Below are 24,059 nucleotides of genomic sequence, written 5' to 3' on the forward strand. Positions count from 1 at the left end.
CTCTAAATTTCTGATCTTATGCTTACTAGTTTACCTCTTCAGTGTCTCATGGATTAATCAGGAAGAAAACCTAGCAGAAAAGCAAAAATTTTACCTGTGTCATTTCATTATTTTTGCCAGCTCACCCACGCCGTTTCTACTTTTTCAGCTAAGAACCCTGGAGTTGCTTTTTTTTTATCTTTTACTTTGTTTCCTTTATTTATTTTTTGGCTGCGCAGCATGTGGGACCTTCGCTCCCCAACCAGGGATCGAACCTGCATCCCCTGCATTGGAAGTGCGGAGTCTTAACCACTGGACAGCCAGGGAAGTCCCACCTTGGGGATGCTTCTGATCTTTGCCTCATACACTTTATGGACAAATTATACCAATATTAATTCATAAACATTTGTAGAGCACTTTCCAAGTTTCACTGCTTTTGCGAATACTATCTTATTTGACTCACAACAGCTCAGGCTGGTAGATATTACCTTCAACTTATCTGGCAAGAAAACTGAGGCCAGAATAGGTCAGTGAATTAACTGCCTAAAGTAACAGGGATAATAAGTTATGGGAACAAGTCTGATTCCAAAGCCTATGTTCTTTTCACAACACTACAGATCCTACTAGGAGCAGATCCAGATTTTATGGGGCTTGAGGTATATATAATTTTGGTGGATAGCTTCAAGAAAAGGAATACAAAACTACAATACAACACTAAGTATGATCCTGTGACTACACTGTTAGGACCAAGTGAGGGAACTTTAGAGTTAATCTTTAGGATTCAATTTCATGGTTTTCCATGGTTATACATTTATTTAGTGCATACTATATGCCAGACACTAAAGTAAATACTGACTTTATTATCATAACAACTCTACGGGGAAGGTAGTGTCCTTGTTTTACAGAGCAGAGAATGAGGGAGGGTCAGAGAGGTAAAATGATTTGCCTAGGGACAAAGAGCTAGTTAAGTGCCAAGTACCAAAGTTGGAATTCAGATCTGATCCTGGGTCCATATCGTTAATCTGCCACACTATGCTCCTCTATAAGCCTTCTTTTGAGGTTTCCTGGAAATCATCTTATTCTACTACTTACCACTACATTCCATTGTTCAGGTCCTGATAGTTCACCTCTGAACCAGTCCTAGTTTGTCTCCCTAATTCAACTCTCTTACCATCTACCCTGAATGCTGCTACTACCCTAACAGTCCTGAAGCACTGCTGTTCTAAATCCCGACCACCCGAAACACCTGAAGAGCCTTCCTTCTCTGCATTTATTATTTTCTCTGCGTTTATCAAAGGTAAAAATCGATTACTGCTTATAAGCAGTACTTGGCTATAGATTCCATACTGTCTTCTAATGTGCTGAACTGTTACTGAAAGCTTTTTGTTGTGTGAAACAGAGTCAGAGTGGGAGAGAGGAAGAAAGTACACGGAAGCATTCAGAATTTTATCCTTCAGTCCCCACTCCATCACACTCTAGGACCCTCACTTGCAAAACAAAAAGCTGAAGGCCAACCTCACAGGGTTGTAGAGGGAATTAAGTAAGGAGAGGGGGAGAGGAGGAGAGGAGGGCAGGGTTAGGGCAGGCTCCAAGTACTTGTCAATGTTGGTGGATTTCTACCTGACTCACCCTCCCCCAAAATTTGTAAGGCAGGGGCCTTGATTCGTACATTCTTGGCATTTCTCAAAAGAAATTCCTCGGAGACATCAGAAGCACTCCAGGATTATTTAATTTGATCACTTCAACACCACCATAGGGTTGTGAGGATAGTTCAGGTGAACTGCTAAGAATACAATCGGCCCTTCAGAACTGTGAGCTATAATTATATTTTGTCCCAAATCCTCAGCGTCCATAAAAAGTTGGCCTCTCTGCAGTCTCATTTCTTCATATTTCCGACACACAGACCCTCCCTTGGGACCAGTGTCGCCACCGTCAGACGTGCTCTTCTCTCCCAACTTCTGCCTTTTATACCCACCATTCACCAAATGCTACAGACCAGGCTCTGGAGGAAGAAGGTTCCATAAATTCTCTCAAAACCACCAAAAGCCCTTCTGAGGTCGCTTCTACTATTGTTGCCATTTTAGGGAGCAGGAAACAGGCCCTGAGGGTTTGAGTGACTTCCCCGAGGTCACAGAACTCAAGCTGCGAGCCCACAGCCCACGCTCTTAACCTCTAGCCCTCGGCCTCTTCCCGGGTCGGAGGTGCACCCGCGTCCACTCAAACCCCGCCCAGTCCCCCACTTCCAGTCACTTCCCCGCTCTTCCGCGCGCCCATCTCCCCCTCCACACCTGAGTCAGGAGCCGGGGGACACGCCCCATCCGTCCTTATCGGTTTTCCCCTTTTCTCTGGCAGAGACCGAGGGCGAGATCGACGTTGGTGTCCCAGATGCGAGTAGGTCACCCTGAGGTCCTCCGACGGCTGGCCGAAAGGGCGAGTCCCCCACAGCAGTGCGGCAACGCGGTCGGCGTTGCATAGCGGGGCGCAGCTTTCGGGTCCTGTCGGGCCGCCGGTCACGTGGCGGGGAGGGGGCGCCAGCGCGCGCGAGAGAGTGAGCGGGCGCGCGCCTGAGAGCTGTGGAGGCGCGAGTTGCGGTTCGGGTGTGAGTGTAGGGGGGAGGGGGCGGTGGCCGGGAGGGCCGACTCCGCCCCCTGTGCGCATGCTCCGGCCCCGGCCAGTTATAAAGCAGCCTCGCTGGCCCGGCCCGACAAAGTGCTGGCGAGCTGCGACGTGACTACTCGGTTGCGTGGGTTCCCGGGCGAGCAGACGAGGCAGCCGGTGAAAGACGCTACCTGGACCCTGGGCCCTGCGGGACTCCAGCCGCGCCGCGGCGTCACGTTCACGCTCGGCGCCGCGAGCCGCGCATAACGGTTAGTTGGTAACTGGTGGCCGCACGTTCGGCCGGGACCCCGCGGTGCCCTTGCTTCCTCGGCTGGGTCTGAGGGAGCCTCGGGGGAGTGGAGGGCTTGGGCTCCGGGGGAGGGGGGGCGGCCGGGCGGGGGCATCTTGGCCGCAGCAGCCACGTGGCCTCGGAGCGCAGCGTTGGTGAAGGAGACCCTGAGGCACTGGGGACAGCGCTTTTCCCAGCAGAGCTGCAGCCCCGTTGTCAGGTGCGGGCCACCGGCCTGGTCGAGGAGTGGGGTCGAGCTAACGGTGACCTTGGGGAAGTCGCTTCTCCTCTAGTGTTAAGTAGGCTGCTCCGGAGATGCTTTTGATCTGGGAAAGGGTCGACGTGAGGCCGATTCACGTGGTGCCTCCAGACTGCTGGCGGCTTTCTCCCGGTACTCGGGGCGGGAGTTATTTTGGACTCGTGGCACACCCGCCCCAACCTCCTCGGCCAGCCAATCCTTGTCCCACCTGGCGACTTGGCGGTAGTGGCCTGAGGGAGCTGCAGTCCCCGCAGCCTAGGCGTGACTGCAGTGTCTGAGAGGACTTTGAGGAGGGGACGTTGCAACTGGCAGACGCCCGGAGTGGTGCTGACGGGAACTCTTTGTCATTCAACCTGTAGCTACCGAACGTCCGCCGCAGCGCCCTCGCTCTGGGGCTTTAAGGCGGCCCTGTCGGGAGGAATCTGAAGCATAGCGTTACACTTGGTCTGATGCACGCTTTTTGTTCCAAATACATCCTCTTTTTCCACGTGCGTTTTAACATTTCATTTATTTGTCATGACTTATTTGGTGCGACAAGCAGTTAGTTGCCAAAACTAGTTTGTAATTAATCTTAATCAAAAAAACAAACATTACTCCCCCCAAAACAAACGTTACTACTTTAGTCGAGTTTCCAGTTTGCTTATAAACTAGGCATCTACTGGTAACAGTAAAACGTTGACAAGCTACTTTATTTGTCAGAACTAGTTTTGAATTTTTTTTTCAAAAATTATTCTGGTTTCGAAATAAAATGTGTACACTTCAGTGCCCTGATAAAACAAATGTGGGTATAGTTACTAGAGGAATGTAGTGATAGGGTGAACTCCGAATTGTGTGAGAGTTTGAAAGAGTGTAAGTAGGAATTAGCCATTAATAAGCAGTTTTGATGTCAGCTACCAGACCAGTGAGGTGATGCAGAGAGTATGTATTTTAGTGTAGTTTTTTAGTTAGGCACTAAGTATACCTATAAATCCGACTTTTATACCGTAGGGTATAATTTTGCCTTCAAATTGCCATAGATATAATAAAGAATTTAAGAAATCTAGCCCTTAAAACAAGTATTGGGTAAGTATTAAAAGTTGCACTTCAGTAATTCAGGGATTAGATAGATGCTGTTCTTTCATTGGATTGCAGTGATCCTTGTTAAAAATGCAAGTTAATGGTCTGGGGAGCATTACCTGAGATCTTTATAGCTGAATAGGTTCAAAGGTTTAGTTGTAAGCTTAACATAATAGGCTATAGCATACTTAAACAGATTAAAAAGGAAAAAGGATCATGCCACCATAGGATGAACCAACTGATCAGTGTTTCAATAGTTTACATATTTTTAGCCTTTTAAATATTAATGCCTATAACTCTGGAAAAGATGTTAATGACCAGCTAGTCAGTTTCCCTTATTTTATAGATTAGGAAGCTAAGGTTGGAGAGGGTAAGTGACTTCTCATCTTAGTTCTGAAAACTTTTTAATGGTTGGGTGGAGATGATGTGTCTTTTGACTCCCATTTAGTGAGTTCGGCGCTCCTGTGTGTTCTCTAAAATTATAAATATAGATATGAATTATCTCATGCCAAAAAACAGTTATTTTGAATAATAACTTCCTAACTTCTTACGTCCTTCATTCCCACTATATTTTACATCCACTTCATAATATGCATGCCTATGCAGGATTTAGGTCCCTGTAAATGCCTACATGGCCAATCTCATTTTGTTAGAGGACGAGGTTTGATTTGATTTATTATTGGCTGCCAGGCACTAGGATTCAGAGAGAGCTAGGATTCAGCAATGAACAAGTTCCAGCCCTGTCACTCCCAGAGTTTATGGTGTAACTGGAAAACAAATGTATAATTACCAGAACAAGTACTCTTTACAAACAAGTATTGAGTATATGATCGAGGAAGTACAGGTTCCTTTGGGAACAAATACTGTATTATGTAGGTGTGAGAAAACTCCCAATTTAGTATAGAAGCAAAGGTAGGCCTCTCCGAGGAAATGCTATTTAACCCGAGAATTGAAGGATGAATAGGAGCTAGCTAGGCCAGGGAGTGATAGTGGAAAGAGCATTACAGACATGAGTACTAAAGCTACAATCAGTACAGGGTACATTAGAAAAACGTATAGAATTTCACCAAAGCTAAAGCATGAAGAGGGAGCAGAGAGAATGGAGAAAGATGGAAGTAGACAATATCAGATAATGAAAGGCCTTATTAGTCATCTTAAGGAAATAGGGAAGGAACTAGGTAAAAAAAAACTTAAGGAAGTGCTCCGGTCTTGAAGCTAAATGAAGCAGTTTAATGGTTTTAAATGGGGCTGGGAATAGCATGATCAGATTTTGAATTTTAGGAATATCACTCTGGATACAAAGTGGAGAACAGGTTGGAGGGAGGCTGTTGGAGTTTTGTGAGACCACAGTGATGGACAAGATGGACAGTAGTGGGAAGATGGAAGAGAGAGGGGAACAGACAGGATTCAGTGATAGACCAGATGTGGGAGACAGGGGAAGCCAGAGAAGTTAAAAATATCTCCCAGGTTTCTAGCTTGAGCAAATGAGTTTATTATTTTTCTCCATTTAACCAACGTGGACATTAAGAGGTTGTGTGACTAGCCCAGGGCTGTTCAACTTCTAAGGGTTGGAAACAAGACTGAAATCCATTCTTGTCCTTTCTGTGTTTTTGCTGTTATTGATAGTAATTTTTTTCCCTTCTAAATAATTTATTATGGAAAGTTTCAAAACCAATTGAAGTTTCAAACAGCCATTACTGTTTCATCTATACTCCTACTTACTCCCTGCTGCCCCCTACTGGATTATTGTGAAGCAAAACATAGATATGCATTTCGTCTGTAAATATTTCAGTGTATCTCTAGAAGATATGACTCTTAAAAAACCATAACCACAATACCATTATCCCACCTTTAAGCATTAACATCACCAAATAACCAGGCAGTATTCAAATTTTCCTAAATTGTTTCAAAGTAAGTGGTCTGTTTGATTGGGATCCAAATTACATTTGGTTGGTATGTCTTTTAAACTACAGGTTCCCCTTTTCTCTCTTATTTTCCTCGTAAGTTATTTGTTGATGGAACCGGGTTATTTTTTCTGCAGTTTCCCTCATTCTGGATTTTGTTGAATGTCCCTCTGGTATAGGTTTAACATGTTCTCCTATCCCTCGTATTTTCTGTAAATTTGTAGATAGATTGAGGTGGGATTTCTGAGAGGAGACATGGTGTGGTGGAGAGGGCAAATATAATTCATAGGTGGTGGTGTATGTTTTTCCATCAGGAGGCATATGATGTTTGGTTGTCCCTCATTCTGCTATACTGATGGCCTAGTTCCGTTATTTCATTAGTGGTTTGCAAATGGCAATAATTTAATTGTGCCTTTAATTCTAACATTCCTTCGTAATTGATTAGCTAGAATACCTGTATAAAAGAGAGGTAGTTGGAATAGGAAGGACAAGTTAAAAGTTTGTGTGCTTTAATACAGTATCATATATGATCACAACACTTTCTTTGTGGAGAAATGTATTTCAATGTAACAAGGTACATCCTCTTTAAAAAGCCAGTACATATTTTGTTAGGTTGTTTTTTAGCACTTGATGTTAATGTTTCGAATAGCTTTTAGTATTTGGGATATTTAGAATTTCTGTTCTTAAATTGGTAGGGATTCTTTTGGTCTTTGTTCTTTCTTGAAGAGTTTATCTGTTCCCATAGCTTTGGGGGAATTTCTGGTAGAATCACTCCCTAACCAAATCTAAATCTCTAGCTGTAACCAGATTACAGATTTTAAATTCCTTGAGGACAGGGATTGACTACTCCAGGTAGCCAAACTTAAAATCTGAGTCATTTTAATAGTTCTCCAGTGGGCCCCCACTCTACCAAATGCAATTAAGTGCCAGCCCCTTCTCCCCTTTGGTGTCTTGTGTCCACTCCTTCCCACCCCATTCTACTCCCCTTTTTCATTCTTATTACTGCTACCTAATTTAGGCTGCTGTCATTATTAGATTGGTACAGTGGCCTTTTAAGTTGTATGTTACTCATCCTTTAATTTGCCCTGACAAATTTTTCTCCATGCTTTTTTCCTCTAAGTTTTTTCTTTTACCTCTCCCTCTCTCTCATCTCCCTCTTCTCCCTCCTCTTCCTCCTCTTACCCTTTCCCTTCCCCTTCTCCTTCCCCCCACCTCTTTCTCCCTCTCTGTTTTTGGTTGGATCCATTTTATAATGGATTTATGGCAGGAAGACTAGTGTAGGTGACCTGTTTGAGCCATAGTGTCTTGCAGACAAGTGATTAAAAGAGCAATAATGATCTTATAGAAATGGTGATTTCTCTCCTGGGACCACAGTATACACAATAGCTACATGAGTTCACATCCAGGACAGTGTGACTGGCTGCATGGGCTAAGCCATTGAAGACTGCTACTGACCTTTTATGCAGAAACAGTAGGATCCAGCTCCTTTGGTTGTCCACACTCCCCTATTGCTGATCACAACTACTCATAATGTTGAATCCGATTTGATTACAGTGATTTAGCCTTCATATAAAGGAGAAATTCCTCAAAATATACAGGCATTGTAAGCTGCATATTTGATTATTTGTTGAAAAATATTTCTTCCCTGTGATTTTGCTCTTATATAAATCTTCGGAAGACTATTGAGTGAAGGCCTGATGGTACAGTTCTGGTGTGTTAAACTATCTTGGATAATAATAGAGCTTAACAGATCTTTTGTAAATTGTCTTATTGAGCTTTTGAGAATGAAAGCTAAGTTTTTACTTTATTAACTTTCTCTTTTGTTCCCCAATCAGAGGTTTTAAGCTGGGATCTGCAGATTGATACTCCATGTTGGATGGAATTCAGGGAGTCTGTGAACTTGGTTGGGGAAAAAATTACATCTTTTCATTAACCTCTAAAATTTAGAATTTATTTCAACTATGAATGCAGGCAACAAACCATAGTAGTATTGGCAGTACCTGTGACTTTGTCACCAATGGAAATCACATATTTTCGTGTCATGATACAGCGGCTGCAGCTATCTTGAAATTGTTCAAATTCATCACTACTTTGAAATTACTGTGGTTATTAGACCCACTGCTAGATCTTATCTAATTTCGTACTTTAAAAATCACATTATTATATCCAATTTTAAATGTTTTGACAATAATACCTTTGTATACATTTAAAAACATTCTGATAAAGGCTTCATAGGTTTTATCACACTGCTAAAGGAATCTGTGGCACCAAAAAAGCTAAGAACTGCTGCTCCTAATTCCTGTAGTTCTGTTCCTCTGTGAGAGTAAAGTTAGCTAGAACCTGTGATGCAACACAGCACACAACTCATGATGTCACAGTTATGTAAATTTTTTGGCCCTTGACTTTTATGTACTAAATCATAAATTCTGACCTCACAAATGAGAGGGAACAAAATGCTTGTGTATATGCTAAGGGAGAGTAAAATGATTTTCACAAATTAAGGCAGAATAATTTTCCCTTGTATTTAGGAAGTATATGTTTAAAATTACTGTTTCCAAAGGAGTTCTATTTTAAGGGCCATAACTTAAATAGGATAAAGCATGTCGTCATTGACTTGGATTTTCTTGCCCTCTTTTGGGTGCTTCAGCAAATGTGCTTAAAATTGCTTCAAATCTTGTCTTCAGCAGCTCACTATATTAGATTCAGGCCTTTATTTTGCTCAACTGGAGGAACCCCTAAAGATGTTGATGAATCTCAGGTTTGAAATACCTACTCTGTAGGTTAGAAATACACTTACTATTATTATTACACTTACTATCTATTGTGATTGTGTAATGATGTTATTTGTATTTACTGTATTAGCTAGAGAACAACTTACTTGATGTACTAGAGGGAAGAGGAGTGGTTTAACAAATTACCTGTTTCCAGGAAAGTAAAACATTCATTTGAAACTTACGTATTTTTTATATAGATATATACATTTATTTGTTTATTTATTTATTTATTGGATGCGTTGGGTCTTCATTGCTGCGCGCAGGCTTTTTCTCTAGTTGGGGCGAGCGGGGGCTACTCTTCGTTGCCGAGTGCGAGCTTCTCATTGCGGTGGCTTCTCGTTGCAGAGCAAGGGCTCTAGGAGTGTGAGCTTGGTAGTTGTGGCTTACAGGCTCTAGAGCGCACAGGCTCAGTAGTGGCGCAGGGGCTTATTTGCTCCACGGTATGTGGGATCTTCCCGGACCAGGGCTCGAACCCGTGTCCCCTGCATTGGCAGGCGGATTCTCAAGCACTGCGCCACCAGGGAAGCCCCTGAAACTTATGTATTTCTAATAAAGGAACTGATTATTATCTTAACGCGAACACAGATTTATATAGTCAGCAATTAAAAAGGCTAAGTTTAATTACAGTATATTTTGAGGTAATAATGCCGACTTCTTTTTGATATATCTTTAGTCTCTATTCTTAAAAAGCTTTGCAAGTAAACATTTGAGAATGGTGGATAATGCTTTAATGCCAGACAAACAGTACTCAGTTTTAATACTTACTCTTTTGTGGTTTGTCTATTACTAATAAAACAAACAAGAAAACAAAACAACTTAGTTCTTTGAGATAATGAGGGTCAAAGGTAGCATAATAATGAAGTTCAGGCTCATTCAAAGGATATTTATTAAACAATTATGTGTATAAGAAATTACTAGAAAAGGATGAAAAAATATATATTTAAAAATATGGTTTGAAACTTTTAGGAGGAGAATTAAGCTTTGAAATGAAATGTCAGCATATTACTATGTTGCCTCTAGTCTTCAAAACTTAAAAGTTTTTCATGTGAAACTAAGTATAGTGTTAATTTTTTCTGAGTTCAACTTAGCCTTTTGCAAGAAAAGGAAAAGCTTTCTTTGTTGTTTGCCTTTTAATGAATTGTAAATCTCCCCATTAAGCTTCAGAATAGGTAGTGAAGTAGATTCTAACTGAAATACCACCAATTATATTCAAGTATTGATTTATATTCAAAGTAACATAAGTGACACAGTTTTGATATCACATCTATTTGTAATTTTAATTCAGCCTATTATATTTCTTCTTTAGATTTTGGAAGAGGATAGGTCATATATTAATGAATTGAAATGGTAGGTCATATATTAATAAATTGAAATGGCCCACTTAGCTCTTAATTTGTTGAATATATATTTGCATTGCTGTAGAAAACAACATATTACAGGTATTCCAAAATACAGCCTGGAATTCTGCCAAGGAAAACCTGCTTTTGGAGGACACAGCCTCCAACTTCCCTTTCTTCATTCACTACTGCTCACATTCTTATGTTTTATATAAATTTGAAATGGTTTTACATTTGGAAACTCTTTCCCAAGCAAGAAATAAATTAACATGTGAAAGGGAACAGGACTTGGTCTCAACATGGACAACAGCTAGTTTTTTAATCTGCTAGAATCAGGCAAAAATGAAGCATTAAAGAAGGCAAAATCTGCTGGTGTAGTAATAACTCAGAAAGTGATACTGATCAGATAAGTTCTGTGCCAAAAGTTGTATTCCATAATTTTTTTTCTTTTATTTAAGCAAAACAAAACAAAATACCTTTCTGCCTGTGTTTCTTAGAGTTCCAGAAAGCTTAACATCACTGGAGGGTTTTTTCTTGTTTCATATTTTTCCACACTTCTCAAAAACTGGGAGAGTCAGATTCTTTGAATCCTAACATTTGGTCATGGGGGAGGGGTTAGTTGGTTGTTACTTTTTTTTGGCCTCCCCGCACAGCTTGTGGGATCATAGTTCCTGACCAGGGATCGAACCCCGGCCCACTGCAGTGAAAGCATGGGGTCCTAGCCAATGGACTGTCAGGGAATTCCCTAGCTTGTTGTTGTTGTTGTTGAAACAATAGCCTCTGTCCTTAATTCATGATCTAAAAGCACACACCTAAGCTAATTAGGGAATAGTTACTTACAAAGGAAGAAACAAATATGCAACTTATTATCTTAGAGTTTTCAGAATCCTACCCAAGAAGCATTGAGTTAAAATGTCATGGAGGGGATTAATTCCATGTGGCAAGGTATATTCAGAAAAACAATAGTGATATTGGGGGCTGGAACAGAATCTTAGCATTAGATAAATTTATAATTATGGTATTGTCAGTTAATGAAAAAATAATTTCATTTTTGCAAATTACTAAATGCTTGTGTCACATCAATATGTGGATTTGGAAGAAAATTATACTGTTTTTGCTTTTGTTAGTTTCTGAATTGATCTTTAACACTAAGGTATCCTAAAGCATTGGTGCCTCTTGTAAGTATACATTTTAGTTGTGTCTGATGTAATAAAGAATTGGTTCTACTAACTTCTTAAAGCTTTGATAAAGCAACTATACTCCAATTTTTAAAAAAAGCTTTGAAATATCCATAGAAGTTACTTTTTTTTAATGAGCAAACAACTTTGTTTGTTTGTTTGTTTGTCTGTTTAGGCCGCACAGCATGGCTTGTGGGATCTTAGTTCCCCGGCCAGGGATTGAACCCAGGCCATAACAGTGAAAGCACCTAGTCCTAACCACTGGACCACCAGGGAATTCCCCCATAGAAGTTATTTTCTAATCTTTGGACATCTTCATTTGCCTCCTTATCCCCATATGTAAGCCCCAGTGTTAAAGAGCACTTAAACTAACTTGATCTCATGGTTTTTGTTTTAGTTAATTATGCTACTATTTCCTAAAATCTATTACAGATGTACAGTACTTTAGCTTCTCTGTTGTGTGACTTTGAGGGTAGCCTAAGTGCCTAACCACACACACTGAGGTGGGATAGTGCCCTGGAAGTTAGGGATTTGCAGTGAAAAGTAAAAATGAATTTACCACTTCTTTGACTAGGTGTCCACCTTTTACCCAAGGATTTAAATTAATGCTTAGACCTAAATAATCCACAGACTTGTTATATTGGAGTATTAGCTGCTTTTTTTTTTTTTTTGCGGCATGCTGGCCTCTCACTGTTGTGGCCTCTCCCATTACAGAGCACAGGCTCCGGACGCGCAGGCCCAGCGGCCATGGCTCACGGGCCCAGCCGCTCTGCGGCATGTGGGTTCTTCCCGGACCGGGGCACAAACCCGTGTCCCCTGCATCAGCAGGCGGGCTCTCAACCACTGCGCCACCAGGGAAGCCCTATTAGCTGCTTTTTAATGTAGGAAAAAATGTAATGTTATTGTCTGTATTAAAATAAACCTTACCATTGTTGACATACACTGTTCTCAGAGTTCTGAATATTGGTATGATTCTTAGTTTAAAGTGTTTTTGCCACAAAATACAATGAAAGAGGAAAAATAGGCTCTTTTTATTTTTTACAATATGAATCAAAAGCCTTTGAATTTTGCAGAAATTCCATATCTAAAAATCTGTCCTAAATTTCTAGTTCACCGCAGTAGCTTTTTTTTGATGTGGACCATTTTTAAAGTCTTTATTGAATTTGTTACAATATTGCTTCCGTTTTATGTTTTGTTTTCTGACCGTGAGGAATGTGGGATTTTAGCTCACTGACCAGGGATTGAACCCACACACCCCCACATTGGAAGGCAAGATCTTAACCACTGGACTGCCCAGGAAGTCCCACCGTGGTAGTTTTTATAGAAGAAAAAAAAGTAGGGCTTCCCTGGTGGCGCAGTGGTTGAGAGTCCGCCTGCCGATGCAGGTGACATGGGTTCGTGCCCGGGTCCGGGAAGATCCCACATACCGCGGAGCGGCTGGACCCGTGAGCCATGGCTGCTGAGCCTGCGCGTCTGGAGCCTGTGCTCTGCAACGGGAGAGGCCACAACAGCGAGAGGCCCGCGTACCGCAAAATAATAATAATAATAACCCATATGTGCAACAATAGGTGATTTTTTTCTTTTTTTTCTTTTTTTTTTTTTTTTTTACTCCAAGTTTACATTTCTTTAAGTTCTTCATATGCCATTTGATCAGAATCATGCATTTCAAAACTGCCGAGTGTTTGCCTAACCAGTTAGAGTAGTTATATTTCTCCTTCGGAAACTGCACACCTCAGATTGGGCCTCGAACCCGATCGTACCTCTCAGCTGTGACTTGAACCCACAAGCTCTGGCTCAGGAGGGTACTCAAATCCACAGTCTCTCAACTGAAACCACGCACCTGGTCCCAGGACTTAATGAAGCTGAGGTTTTTTATGTTTCAGTGCAGAAGGAATTCAGCGAGAGGCAAAGCGATAGGCAAGAAGTAGATTTATTAAATATAGAATGCTTGGAAGGACACAAGCAGGCAGGCAAGAGGCTCTGCTCCAGAACTAAGTAGGAAAGCAGATTTATTTAAGGAGATACACACTCCGTAGACAGAGTGTGGGCCATCTCAGAAGGTGAGAAGCCCTGGGAGACACACATTCCATAGACAGAATGTGGTCCATCTCAAAAGGCAACAGCAGCCCTGGGAGATATGCACTCTACAACACATTCCACAGAGCGTGGGCCATCTCAGAAGGTGAGAGCAGCCCTGGGTTATGGGGTTGTTAGTTTTTATGGACTGGGTAATGTCATAGGCTAACCAGTGGGAGGATTGATTATTCCAATTATTTGGGTGGGAAGGGGCAGGGATTCCCAGGAATTGGGCCACTGCCCATTTTTTGGCCTTTTATGGTCGGCCTTGGAACTGTCATGGTGCCTGTGGGTGTGTCATGTAGCATGTGCTAATGTGTTACAGTGAGCGTATAATGATTCTCCAGGCCCACTGGAAGTTGAATCTTCTGCCATCTTGGGCCTAATCAGTTTTTGTCCTGAATGGCTATGACATTCTTTTAAAAGTTGTGCCTTGGGAATTCCCTGGTGGTCTAGTGGTTAGGACTCAGGGCTTTCACTGCCAGTACCCAGGTTTGATCCTTGGTCAGGAAACTTAGATCTTACAGCAAAAAAAAAAAAAGGTTGTGCCCTGCCACCTTCCCTCCTGTCTCATTTTCATTAGTACCTTCTGCTTGTTTGTGGATTTTTTTTTTAATTGTTTTTTGTTTTCTTCATTTTATTCAATTTCAAAATGGAAAAGAAGGCAAAAGAAGGAATTTTCCTAGACCTTGAATCATGTGATTTACTTTGGGGTAAGTGGTTCTGAAAGCCATGAAGCTGGACTAAGGCCAGTTATAAAGAGCAGTAAATTAGCTGCTTCAGCACCAATAGCTTCAGTAAATCAGCCTTTCTGGATTTGAATGTGTCCATGTGAGGTTTTTAAAAATTTATTTATTTATTTTTGGCTGCATTGGGTCTTCATTGCTGTGCTCGGGCTTTCTCTCGTTGCGGCGACCGGGGACTACTCTTCGTTGTGGTGCGCAGGCTTCTCATTGCGGGTGGCTTCTCTGTTACAGAGCATGGGCTCTAGGTGCGCGGGCTTCAGTAATTTTGGCTCACGGGCTCAGTAGCTGTGGCACGTGAGCTCTAGAGCGCAGGCTCAGTAGTTGTGGCGCACGGGTTTAGTTGCTCCGGGGCATGTGGGATATTCCCGGAACAAGGCTCGAACCTGTGTCCCCTGCACTGGCAGGTGGATTCCTAACCACTGCACCACCAGGGAATTTCCTCCATGTGAATTTGAAACCTAAAACTGGTCTACACTTAGTAACAAATTCTTTTCAGATAATTGATTTTAGATGCTTTCTCCTTCTTTTAAGTTCACATACTGGCCATTGTCATTTTAGGAAATGACAGTGGCTTTGTTTAAATGTTGATGGAGAAAAGTATAGAGAACATGATTAATACTATTTCCAACTATTCTGGAGTAGGGGCAGAGCATGTGGGGTAGGGAGCTCAACTTTGGTTTTCCAGATGTTTACTTGCACAATTCCTGATACTTATGAGAAAAGGAGAGAAATCAGAAAACCTAGAAGGTGGTTCTTGTCACCACCATCATTGTTAAGAAAAGTTAGGGTTATTTATTGTTTCCCATTGTTTTTTATCACTTTCTTTTTTTTGACAGGCACTGTACCTCCTTTAATTCTTTTTTTAAAAAATACCTTTATTGGAGTATTATTGCTTTACAGTGTTGTGTTAGTTTCTGCTGTACAACAAAGTGAATTAGCTATATGTATACAATATATCCCCATATCCCCTCCCTCTTGAGCCTCCCTCCCACCCTCCCTGTCCCAGCCCTCTAGGTCACAAAGCACCAAGCTGATCTCCCTGTGCTATGCAGCAGCTTCCCACTAGCTATCTATTTTACATTTGGTAGTGACAAAGGAGGCAAGAATATACAATGGAGAAAAGATAGCCTCTTCAACAAGTGGTGCTGGGAAAACTGGACAGCTACATGTAAAAGAATGAAATTAGAACACTCCCTAACACCATACACAGAAATAAACTCAAAATGGATTAAAGACCTAAATGTAAGGCCAGATACTATCAAGCTCTTAGAGGAAAACATAGGCACAACACTATGACATAAATCACCACAAGATCCTTTTTGACCCACCTCCTAGAGTAATGGAAATAAAATAAAAAATAAACAAATGGGAACTAATGAAACTTAAAAGCTTTTGCACAGCAAAGGAAACCATAAACAAGACCAAAAGACAACCCTCAGAATGGGAGAAAATATTTGCAAACAAAGCAACTGACAAAGGATTAATCTTCAAAATATACAAGCAGCTCATGCAGCCCAATATCAAAAAACCAAACAACCCAATCCAAAAATTGGCAGAAGACCTAAACAGACATTTCTCCAAAGTAGACATACAGATGGCCAACAAATACATGAAAAGATGCTCAACATCACTAATCATTAGAGAAATGCAAATCAAACCTACAATGAGGTATCATCTCACACTAGTCAGAATGGCCATCATCAAAAAATCTAGAAACAATAAATGCTGGAGAGGGTGTGGAGAAAAGGGAACCCTCCTGCACTGTTGGTGGGAATGCAAATTGATACAGCCACTATGGAGAACAGTATGGAGCTTCCTTAAAAAACTAGGGCTTCTCTGGTGGCACGGTGGTTGGGAGTCTGCCTGCCGATGCAGGGAACGTGGGTTCGTGCCTCGGCCCGGGAGGATCCCGTGTGCCGCAGAGCGGCTGGGCCCCGTGGGCAATGGCTGCTGGACCTGCGCATCTGGAGCCTGTGCTCCGCGGCGGGAGAGGCCACAGCAGTGAGAGGCCCGCGTACTGCAAAAAATAAATTAATTAATTAAAAAAAAAAAACTAAAAGTAGAATCCCCATATGACCCAGCAACCCCACTACTGGGCATATACCCTGAGAAAACCGTAATTCAAAAAGATACATGTACCACAATGTTCATTGCAGCACTATTTACAATAGACAGGACATGGAAGCAACCTAAGTGTCCATTGACAGATGAATGGATAAAGATGTGGCACATATATACAATGGAATATTACTCAGCCATAAAAAGGAACGAAATTGACTTATTTGTAATGAGGTGGATGGACTTAGAGTCTGTTATACAGAGTGAAGTAAGTCAGAAAGAGAAAAACAAATACCATATGCTAACGCACATATATGCACATAACGCACATATATATCTAAAAAAACGGTACTGATGAACCTAGTGGGAGGACAGGAATAAAGACGCAGAGAGAGAACGGATTTGAGGACACAGGGTGGGAAGGGGAAGCTGGGACTAAGAGAGTAGCGTTGATGTATATACCCTATCACTTTTTAAAAAAATCTTCCTGTCGCTTTCAGGCAAATACTAGAGAGTCATAAAATAATAGCTAAGCTAATAGGAAGGCTACTGTGCACATCGTAAGGTTTAAAATATTAAACTTTAATCTCTTTTAGCCTCTGGACTTGAGTATTCCTTCTTCTCAGTGGGGCTCTGAATACTGTGCCAGGGGGCCTGCTCACATAATTTACTTTCTGAATGAACCCTTTTGTTTATAGCTGAGATTTGGTCAGTTTAAAAGAAAATAGTGTGTTTAGATAATGATATTACATACTTTCTGTTAGGTACCCTCAGAATTTTTAAGTTAGGAAGGACAGCCATTTGTTGGATGGTGGCAGAACTGTGTTGAATCCACGTCTGGTTTTTTGAAGTGTTCTTTTGAAATTTGGATACTCTTGTTTCTTATACTTTTTATTTCCTAATGAATCTTTTTAAAGCTTCTTGAAGTTTTAAATCTAAGTTTTATACTATGGAATAAGGTATTATTAACTTGATGAGGCAAGTCTTAGAGACTAAAAATTGTAACTGCTGTAACTAACTGGGACAAATCATAGCTGGCAGCGAAGCTCAAAGTTTAATCACGTCCAGCACGTATTAGCCGTTGGAGTCAGAGCTTGATGTGTTAAGCAGCTCTACCGTCTGTGTGTGGGTGTCTCTCTCCGTGTGTGCAAACATTCTGAGGCAAAGTAATCTTTTTAGTGGTTCTTTGGTTGAAAAATTTCAAGTGCTTTTTCTCTTTTTTCATAATTAGATGAAGGAAAAACTCAAAATTAATGCCCGGAGCCATTCTGTTTAACATAATTTTAGCATCCAGATTGTTTCCTTCAGTAGAACTGAGCTGTTAAATAGCTTTTATTTATATTCATTCCAGTAGAAATTTAAGGAAGCTTCAACATGTAAATATTTTTGTCCCACCTGTATCATAGGTAAGTGAAATGCCCTAGGATGAGGTCTTTACTCTTTCAACTGGGTTATATTTTTAATGGAATTATTCTCCAGATTCTCAGATTCAGATACCCTTAACTAAACATCATCTCTCTTGAGAATAGAGGCCTGAGGTCTTCTGCTTCTCCTTTTCTAATTTGCTTTATCCAAAAGCCCTTAGATCCACTACACAAGGAAAGTATACCTCTCATTTATCCCAGTTCTTACTGTGGTTCACTGCCACAGGCTGTAAAAATCTCTGGGGCCCCCAAAGGAGGGAACATTCCAGAATACATAGTCCCAGAGAGAAAGAGTCTCGTGACAGGGGTTAAGCAGAAATATTGGAAAAGGTAGGACCTTATTCCATCTGGACAACCCACATTCAGTTGGAGTCTCAGAGGAGTGGAAAGAGGGAATGGTGAAGAATCAATATTTGAATATATGGTGGCTGAGAGTTTTTCAAAACTGATGAGAATTCTGTTTTGTTGGTGTGATTATCTGTTAGTTTTATAATCTGTGTTTTCTCAATAGTGTTTTTTTAAGATTTTTCTCTGGCTTGTTAGATTTCCTTAAACTGTAGTTCATATTATTCATCAAGTCTGAAATATACTTAGCCATTAACTCTTGAAAATTCTCTTCCCTACTTTCTCTGTTCTCTTCTTCCAAAGTCCCATTAGATGTTTGCCAGATCCTCCCATTCTAAACTCCATGTTTCTAAACCTCTCTCCTAGCTTCAGAATAAAGGTCTCCCTGAATTTTATTTTCTTCAAACCCATCCTCCAGTTCACTGTGTTTCTTCCCAGCTATGTTCCGTCTGCTGGTTAACCTATTAATTTTGTTGAATATACTTTTCATTTCTAGAAGTTCTGTTTCAAATTAACTAGTCTTTTTATAGTATTTTGTGTGTGTGTGTGTTTTCATTTAATGCCTTGTTTCATGCTTTTAATCATTTTAAGTATCCATATCCAATGTCTATAGTTCTGGCTGCGTTGGATTAGTTTTATTTCACTCATGATTAATTGATTCTTGGTGTGTTTTGAAAATTTAGATTGTCAGCTTATACTTGGCAGAGCTTTGTCTGTGGGAAATCTTTGCTTGCAAAATCAAACATATATATCTCTGGAAGAACAATGGAGGTTTCCCACAGATGTTCCCGTGCCAAGCATAAGCTCACACAGGCCTGTAGTTGTGAATTCTCAGAAGAGAGTCTTCTCTCCTCTTCTTTGTCCTCTTCCTTTTCCTATTCTTTCTTTTAACCATCCAGATAGGCAAGACAGAGGAATTTGCCTGCCATCTTCTTTTCCTTCTGTATTATCTCCCTGTGCCACCAGAGTTTATCCTCCTTGACACTGTCCTTGATTATATTTTTTGTTTTGATCAGCTGTATTGAGATATGATTCACATACAATAAAATGTGCCAATTTAAGATGTACAATTTGATGAATAATTACTGCCACAACCATAATAATAGAGCATTTCCATGACCAAAATCAAGTTCTCTTGAAACCCCTTTGCAGTCAGCCTCCTCTCCCCAACCTCCAATCTGTTTTCTAGTACTATAATTTTGCCTTTCCTAGAACTTAATGTAGGCTCATGTCTAGCTTTTTTTCACTTAACATAATGCATTTGTGATTTATCCATGTTCTTGCATGTGTTGGTAGTTGGATCCTTTTTATTGCTGAGTAATGTTCCATTGTATGGCTATACCATGATTTGTTTATCCATTCATTTGTTTATGGACATTTGGGTTTTCAGTTTGGGCCATTATGAATAAAGCTACTAGAGAATTCTTATATACGTCTTTGTGAAGATCTATATTTTCATTTCTCTTGGATAATACCTAGAAATGACCGGGTCACATGTTAAATATATATTTAACTTCATAAGGAGCTGCCAAAATGTTTTCCAACTTGGCTGTATCATTTTGATTTACCACCAGCAATACAGGAGTTCCGTTTGCTTCATGTCCTTACCAAGTGTTGGTATTATCAGTCTGAAATTTGGCCATTCTAATAGATATATTAGTATCTCTATTAGGATTTTAATTTATATTTCACAAACGAATAACAATTTTTAGCATTTTTTCATGTGCTTCTTAGGTAAAGTATCTTTTCAAATCTTTTGCACATTTTTTAATTGTGTTGTTTGTCTTTTTGCTATTAAGCCATAAAAGTTCTTTTTATATTCTGGACATGTCTTTTCTTGGATATATGATTTCTATATACTTTCTCCCAATCTGTAGCTTGAAATTCAATTTATAAACTATTTGTGTGTGTGTGTGGCTGTGTTGGGTCTTTGTTGCTGCACGCAGGCTTTCTCTAGTTGCCGCGAGCGGGGGCTACTCTTCATTGCAGTGCGTGGGCTTCTCATTGCGGTGGCTTCTCTTGTTGCAGAGCAGGGCTCTAGGCACGTGGGCTTCAGTAGTTGTGGCGCACACGCTCTAGAGCACAGGCTCAGTAGTTGTGGCGCACGGGCTTAGTCGCTCTGCAGCATGCGGGATCTTCCAGGACAAGGGCTCGAGCCCGTGTTCCCTACATTGGCAGGTGGATTCTTAACCATTGCGCCACCAGGGAAACCCCAATTTAGAAACTTTTTAATTAACGTGGTGCCATGTGCCTTCAGAAATCTTTGCCTAAATTTTGATTTTTTCAAATCATAGGGGTGGGTTATCTATTTAGTTGTTTAATTTCTCAGTAATATTTTGTAGTTTTCAGTGTACACATCTTACACATCAGATTTATCCGTGTTCAGTTTTTTGGTCCTGTTGTAAATGTTTTGTTCAGTTTTTTTTTTTAATTTCAAATTCTGATTGTTCTTTGCTGGCTTATAGAGTTGATTTCTATTTATTGGTCTTGTGTCCTGAGATCTAGTTCATTTTTAGTTCTAGTACCTTTTTTTGTATATCCTTTAGAATTACCTACATAGACAATTATGTCTTCTGTGAATGAAGACAGCTTTACTTCTTCCTTTCTAGTCTTTATGCCTTTTATTTCTTTTTCTTGCCTGCACAAACTGACTAGAAACTGTAGTACAATGTTGAGTAGAAGTGATGAAACCTATATCCTTGCCTTTAGGGAAACTTCCCTTTGGGACTGTCTTCTTCCCACCCCTACAATGTCCAGTGTCTTAAATCATATTTGAAGTGTTCAGATGGATTGGAAGGAACAATATTTAGGAGATGACTCCTACACTATGAAATTAGGATTTGTGTTTTAGACTAAAGAATGCTGTAGCCAAGAGTGAGTTTGTCATCTGTGACCTGTATTTTATTGTATAATACAGTCTGAGTGGAGATAATTTGAAATGGACATGCTAACATACTGTTGTAGGATGAGTTATAGTATAGGGTGGAAGTTGGCTTTGAATAAATTAAAGGACACCTTCATGAGAAAATAGGTAAGGCTACTATCAAACAAACATTCCCATCTTCTCCCTGTTCATAATCTAACAGGAAGTTTCATTTTCTAACCTTGCTATTCATTAGTACTAGGTGGCTTCAAGAAAACGGGATAGATAATCTTTGATTTGAAACTACCATCTTTTGACATTATAGTTCAACTTGTGAGTTCAACTGTATTGATTAGTTGCGTTGTTTAGGAGTTTAACCAAGGAAGTTAGATAAAAGGAAACTTTTCTGAAATAATTTTCCAGGTCATTAAATGAAATTCTTATGTGTTCAGAATGATCTTTTATTTTGCAAATTGCTACATATCTAGTGAGTCAGGTACCTCCTTCCTATTACTTTTAAGTCAGCATATTAGTAAGAGAAAGTCAGTATTGTAGAATACATGGGAAAAGGGAAAAACTTATAAAGCCTGTATTAAAACCTGAAACTTTGTAGCGTATGTGTTATGTGAATTTTGCAAGCAGATAGTCAAATAAGACATTTATTTACTTATTTAGTTATTAGTAATTTGAGGAATTATATTAACTGCTAAGACAAGAAGGCTTATTTGAAATACAAAGGCTACATTTATTGAAAAGGATTTGTTTCAGTTATGGTTTCTTAAATGGTGAGGAGCTGTTTTCCTTTAAGCTACTAAAAAATGTGGACAATATCATGTCTCTGAAGTCTCTTTTTCTGATAACGTCCTTAGAAGATAATGTATATTGGCCAAGTAACGTTGAAAAATAGTTCAGTTACTTGAGGGCTAGTTGTAAAGGGTGCTTTGTTGTTGGGAATGCTAGGTGGGAGTGTTTTATTGCTGACATTTTATTTAAATTTTGTATCATTTAGATATTTGGATTTGAACTGCATTTTGGGATTTATCTACACTTAAAATGCCACCGGCAGTTGGAGGTCCAGTTGGATACACCCCCCCAGATGGAGGCTGGGGATGGGCAGTGGTAGTTGGAGCTTTCATTTCCATCGGCTTCTCCTATGCGTTTCCCAAATCTATTACTGTGTTCTTCAAAGAAATTGAAGGTATATTCAATGCCACCACCAGTGAAGTGTCATGGATATCTTCCATCATGTTGGCTGTCATGTATGGTGGAGGTAAGTACCCACTAAGGCCTGCTGTTTTAATTTTCATTAAGCAACCAGATGCTCTGTTTTAGGTAACTTTAAAAAAAAATGTTTTATTCGGTGAGGTGTTTTGAAATGGTATTTCTCAGAGCTTTATGTTTAGAGTCACATTTTTTATTCTTGTTAACAATGACAACTCTTGCTTTGTTTGTTGCACTATAGTATTCCGAAACAGAAATAAGAAATTGTGAGGATTTGTTCCAATTCCGTATCATTGAACTTAAAAAAGCTCTCAGAGGGGGAAAAAAAAATTTTTAAACTCTCAGAAAAATGACATGTGCACAACTTATTTTTCTTATTGCTCTCTGCTAGACTCTTGAGGTATAAATGTAAATAAAGATTTTAAAAAATTGATGTTGGGAGAATTAAAGTAAATCGGGCTAACCTCAATAGCACAGTTCAAAGTCTCAGGTAAAATCTTTTCATAGTGTTAGAATTAAAGAACTGGATAAAATCCTCCTTGTTTTGTTCCTTGTGATGTAATTAGTCCTAAAGCATTTCAGCTTCATCTTAAACTTAAGTTTTATCATTTTTTCCCTTTCTGTTTTCTTTGACATGTTGTGAAGGAAATGTGGAGAGTACGTTGCTTACCTTAATATCATTTAAAATACTGTGGGTTTGTTTGTTTGTTTGCCTTGGAACATCAAAACACAATTTAACATGTAAAAGTCAAAACCTCCCATAATAATAAAATATGTAGTTGCTTAGTTAGCAGAGATTCGAAAGTTAAGTGTATTTATTGTTTGGGATTGACAGGGTTTCATGTTGCTTATTTAGCCAAGCTTTCACTTTTTTAATCATAATTTAGTGCCTCAGATTATTTTCACATGAGCTCTTTAAAAGCCCAGTATAAAGATTCTGCAATTCAACTGTAAAACCTTAGCTTAGGCTTCTAATCTGGTGGCAGATTCAACCAATGTTTATTAAGCCGTATGCACATAGTCCTCACTAGGCTAGGTGTGAGTGATAGAGAACACTGATCTTGATCCCTGCCCTAGGGAAGCTTGTAATCCTCTTGACAATAATGTAATCTCATGAAACAGGAATAAGTATTTGAAGTCTGTAAATTAGTTCAGTGCTTAATCTCATTGCAGAAAAATGGGTAAGTTTTTTGTGCCTTTAAAATTTTGAACGTATGCCTGTTTTGTCTATTGTAAAATTAAGTGCTTTTTAAAAGAACGTAAGTGCTAAATTATAGTACTTACTTTTTTTTCATGAGCCCAGAGAAATCAAAAGGGATTTTGGACATTTTCTAGCTTCTGAGAACCAATAATTTTGGAGGCTCTGAACTTGATCTGCCAGGATTTCTAATCAGGTTTTGACTGATGGCTTGAAGAAATTGGCGTAAATATTATCCAGAGGTACTCCAGGTGCTCAGTGTACCTTTAAGCTGATTACAAACAAGAAGTTCACGTGCTGCAATTCAGAGCAAGAGCTCGAGAGCCGCTTGCATTTTGCATCAGAAGTAAGTGATGTCAGTTGTGCTAATTGCACATGACACTTTCTTTTGGGAAAACAGTTCCTTCTTTGTCCTCACCCAGAGATAACTAGCACATTTCTCTGAATTTGTGTTATAATAGGCCTACAAACTGTACCCCTCTCTATTTTTAATGATAGCTAATTGGGGCCATTCTTCCCGAAATAACTCTGAAAGATAAATTGCATATCAAGAGCCTTGTGGCATAATTTTTACTAAATGGGTTATTTTGTTTTGTTTGGCTCTTAGGTGGTATGACCCCATAAGAATTATATTTAAAACTGCCTTAATTCTTTAATTTGTACATTTCGGCCACACCCTCACCAATAATATGTTTTGAGTTGTGAGTGGTTTAGGGTTAAGTTTTCCTTCCTCCCTCCCTCCCTCCCTCCCTCC

At 39.9% G+C, this 24,059-nt stretch overlaps 1 protein-coding gene across 2 annotated transcripts in view; it reads left to right on the plus strand.

Moving 5' to 3' along the window:
- The first annotated feature begins 2,566 nt into the window (after positions 1-2,566).
- The window catches only part of LOC114899090 (monocarboxylate transporter 1), a 34,586-nt gene continuing 13,093 nt past the window's right edge, over positions 2,567-24,059 (plus strand). Inside the window, exons 1-2 of one of the 2 annotated variants that reach the window (XM_029229496.1) lie at positions 2,567-2,846; positions 21,896-22,156. In XM_029229496.1, coding sequence (XP_029085329.1) covers positions 21,940-22,156 — 217 coding nt within the window. In that variant the 5' untranslated portion in view covers positions 2,567-2,846; positions 21,896-21,939. Of the gene's footprint in view, positions 2,847-21,895; positions 22,157-23,501; positions 23,652-24,059 lie in introns of those variants that run through there. The other variant, XM_029229497.1, reaches the window with a different exon arrangement.

Source organism: Monodon monoceros, unplaced genomic scaffold (assembly GCF_005190385.1).
Source record: "Monodon monoceros isolate NGI ecotype Baffin Bay Population unplaced genomic scaffold, NGI_Narwhal_1 Super_Scaffold_18, whole genome shotgun sequence".
Classification (NCBI taxonomy): domain Eukaryota; kingdom Metazoa; phylum Chordata; class Mammalia; order Artiodactyla; family Monodontidae; genus Monodon; species Monodon monoceros.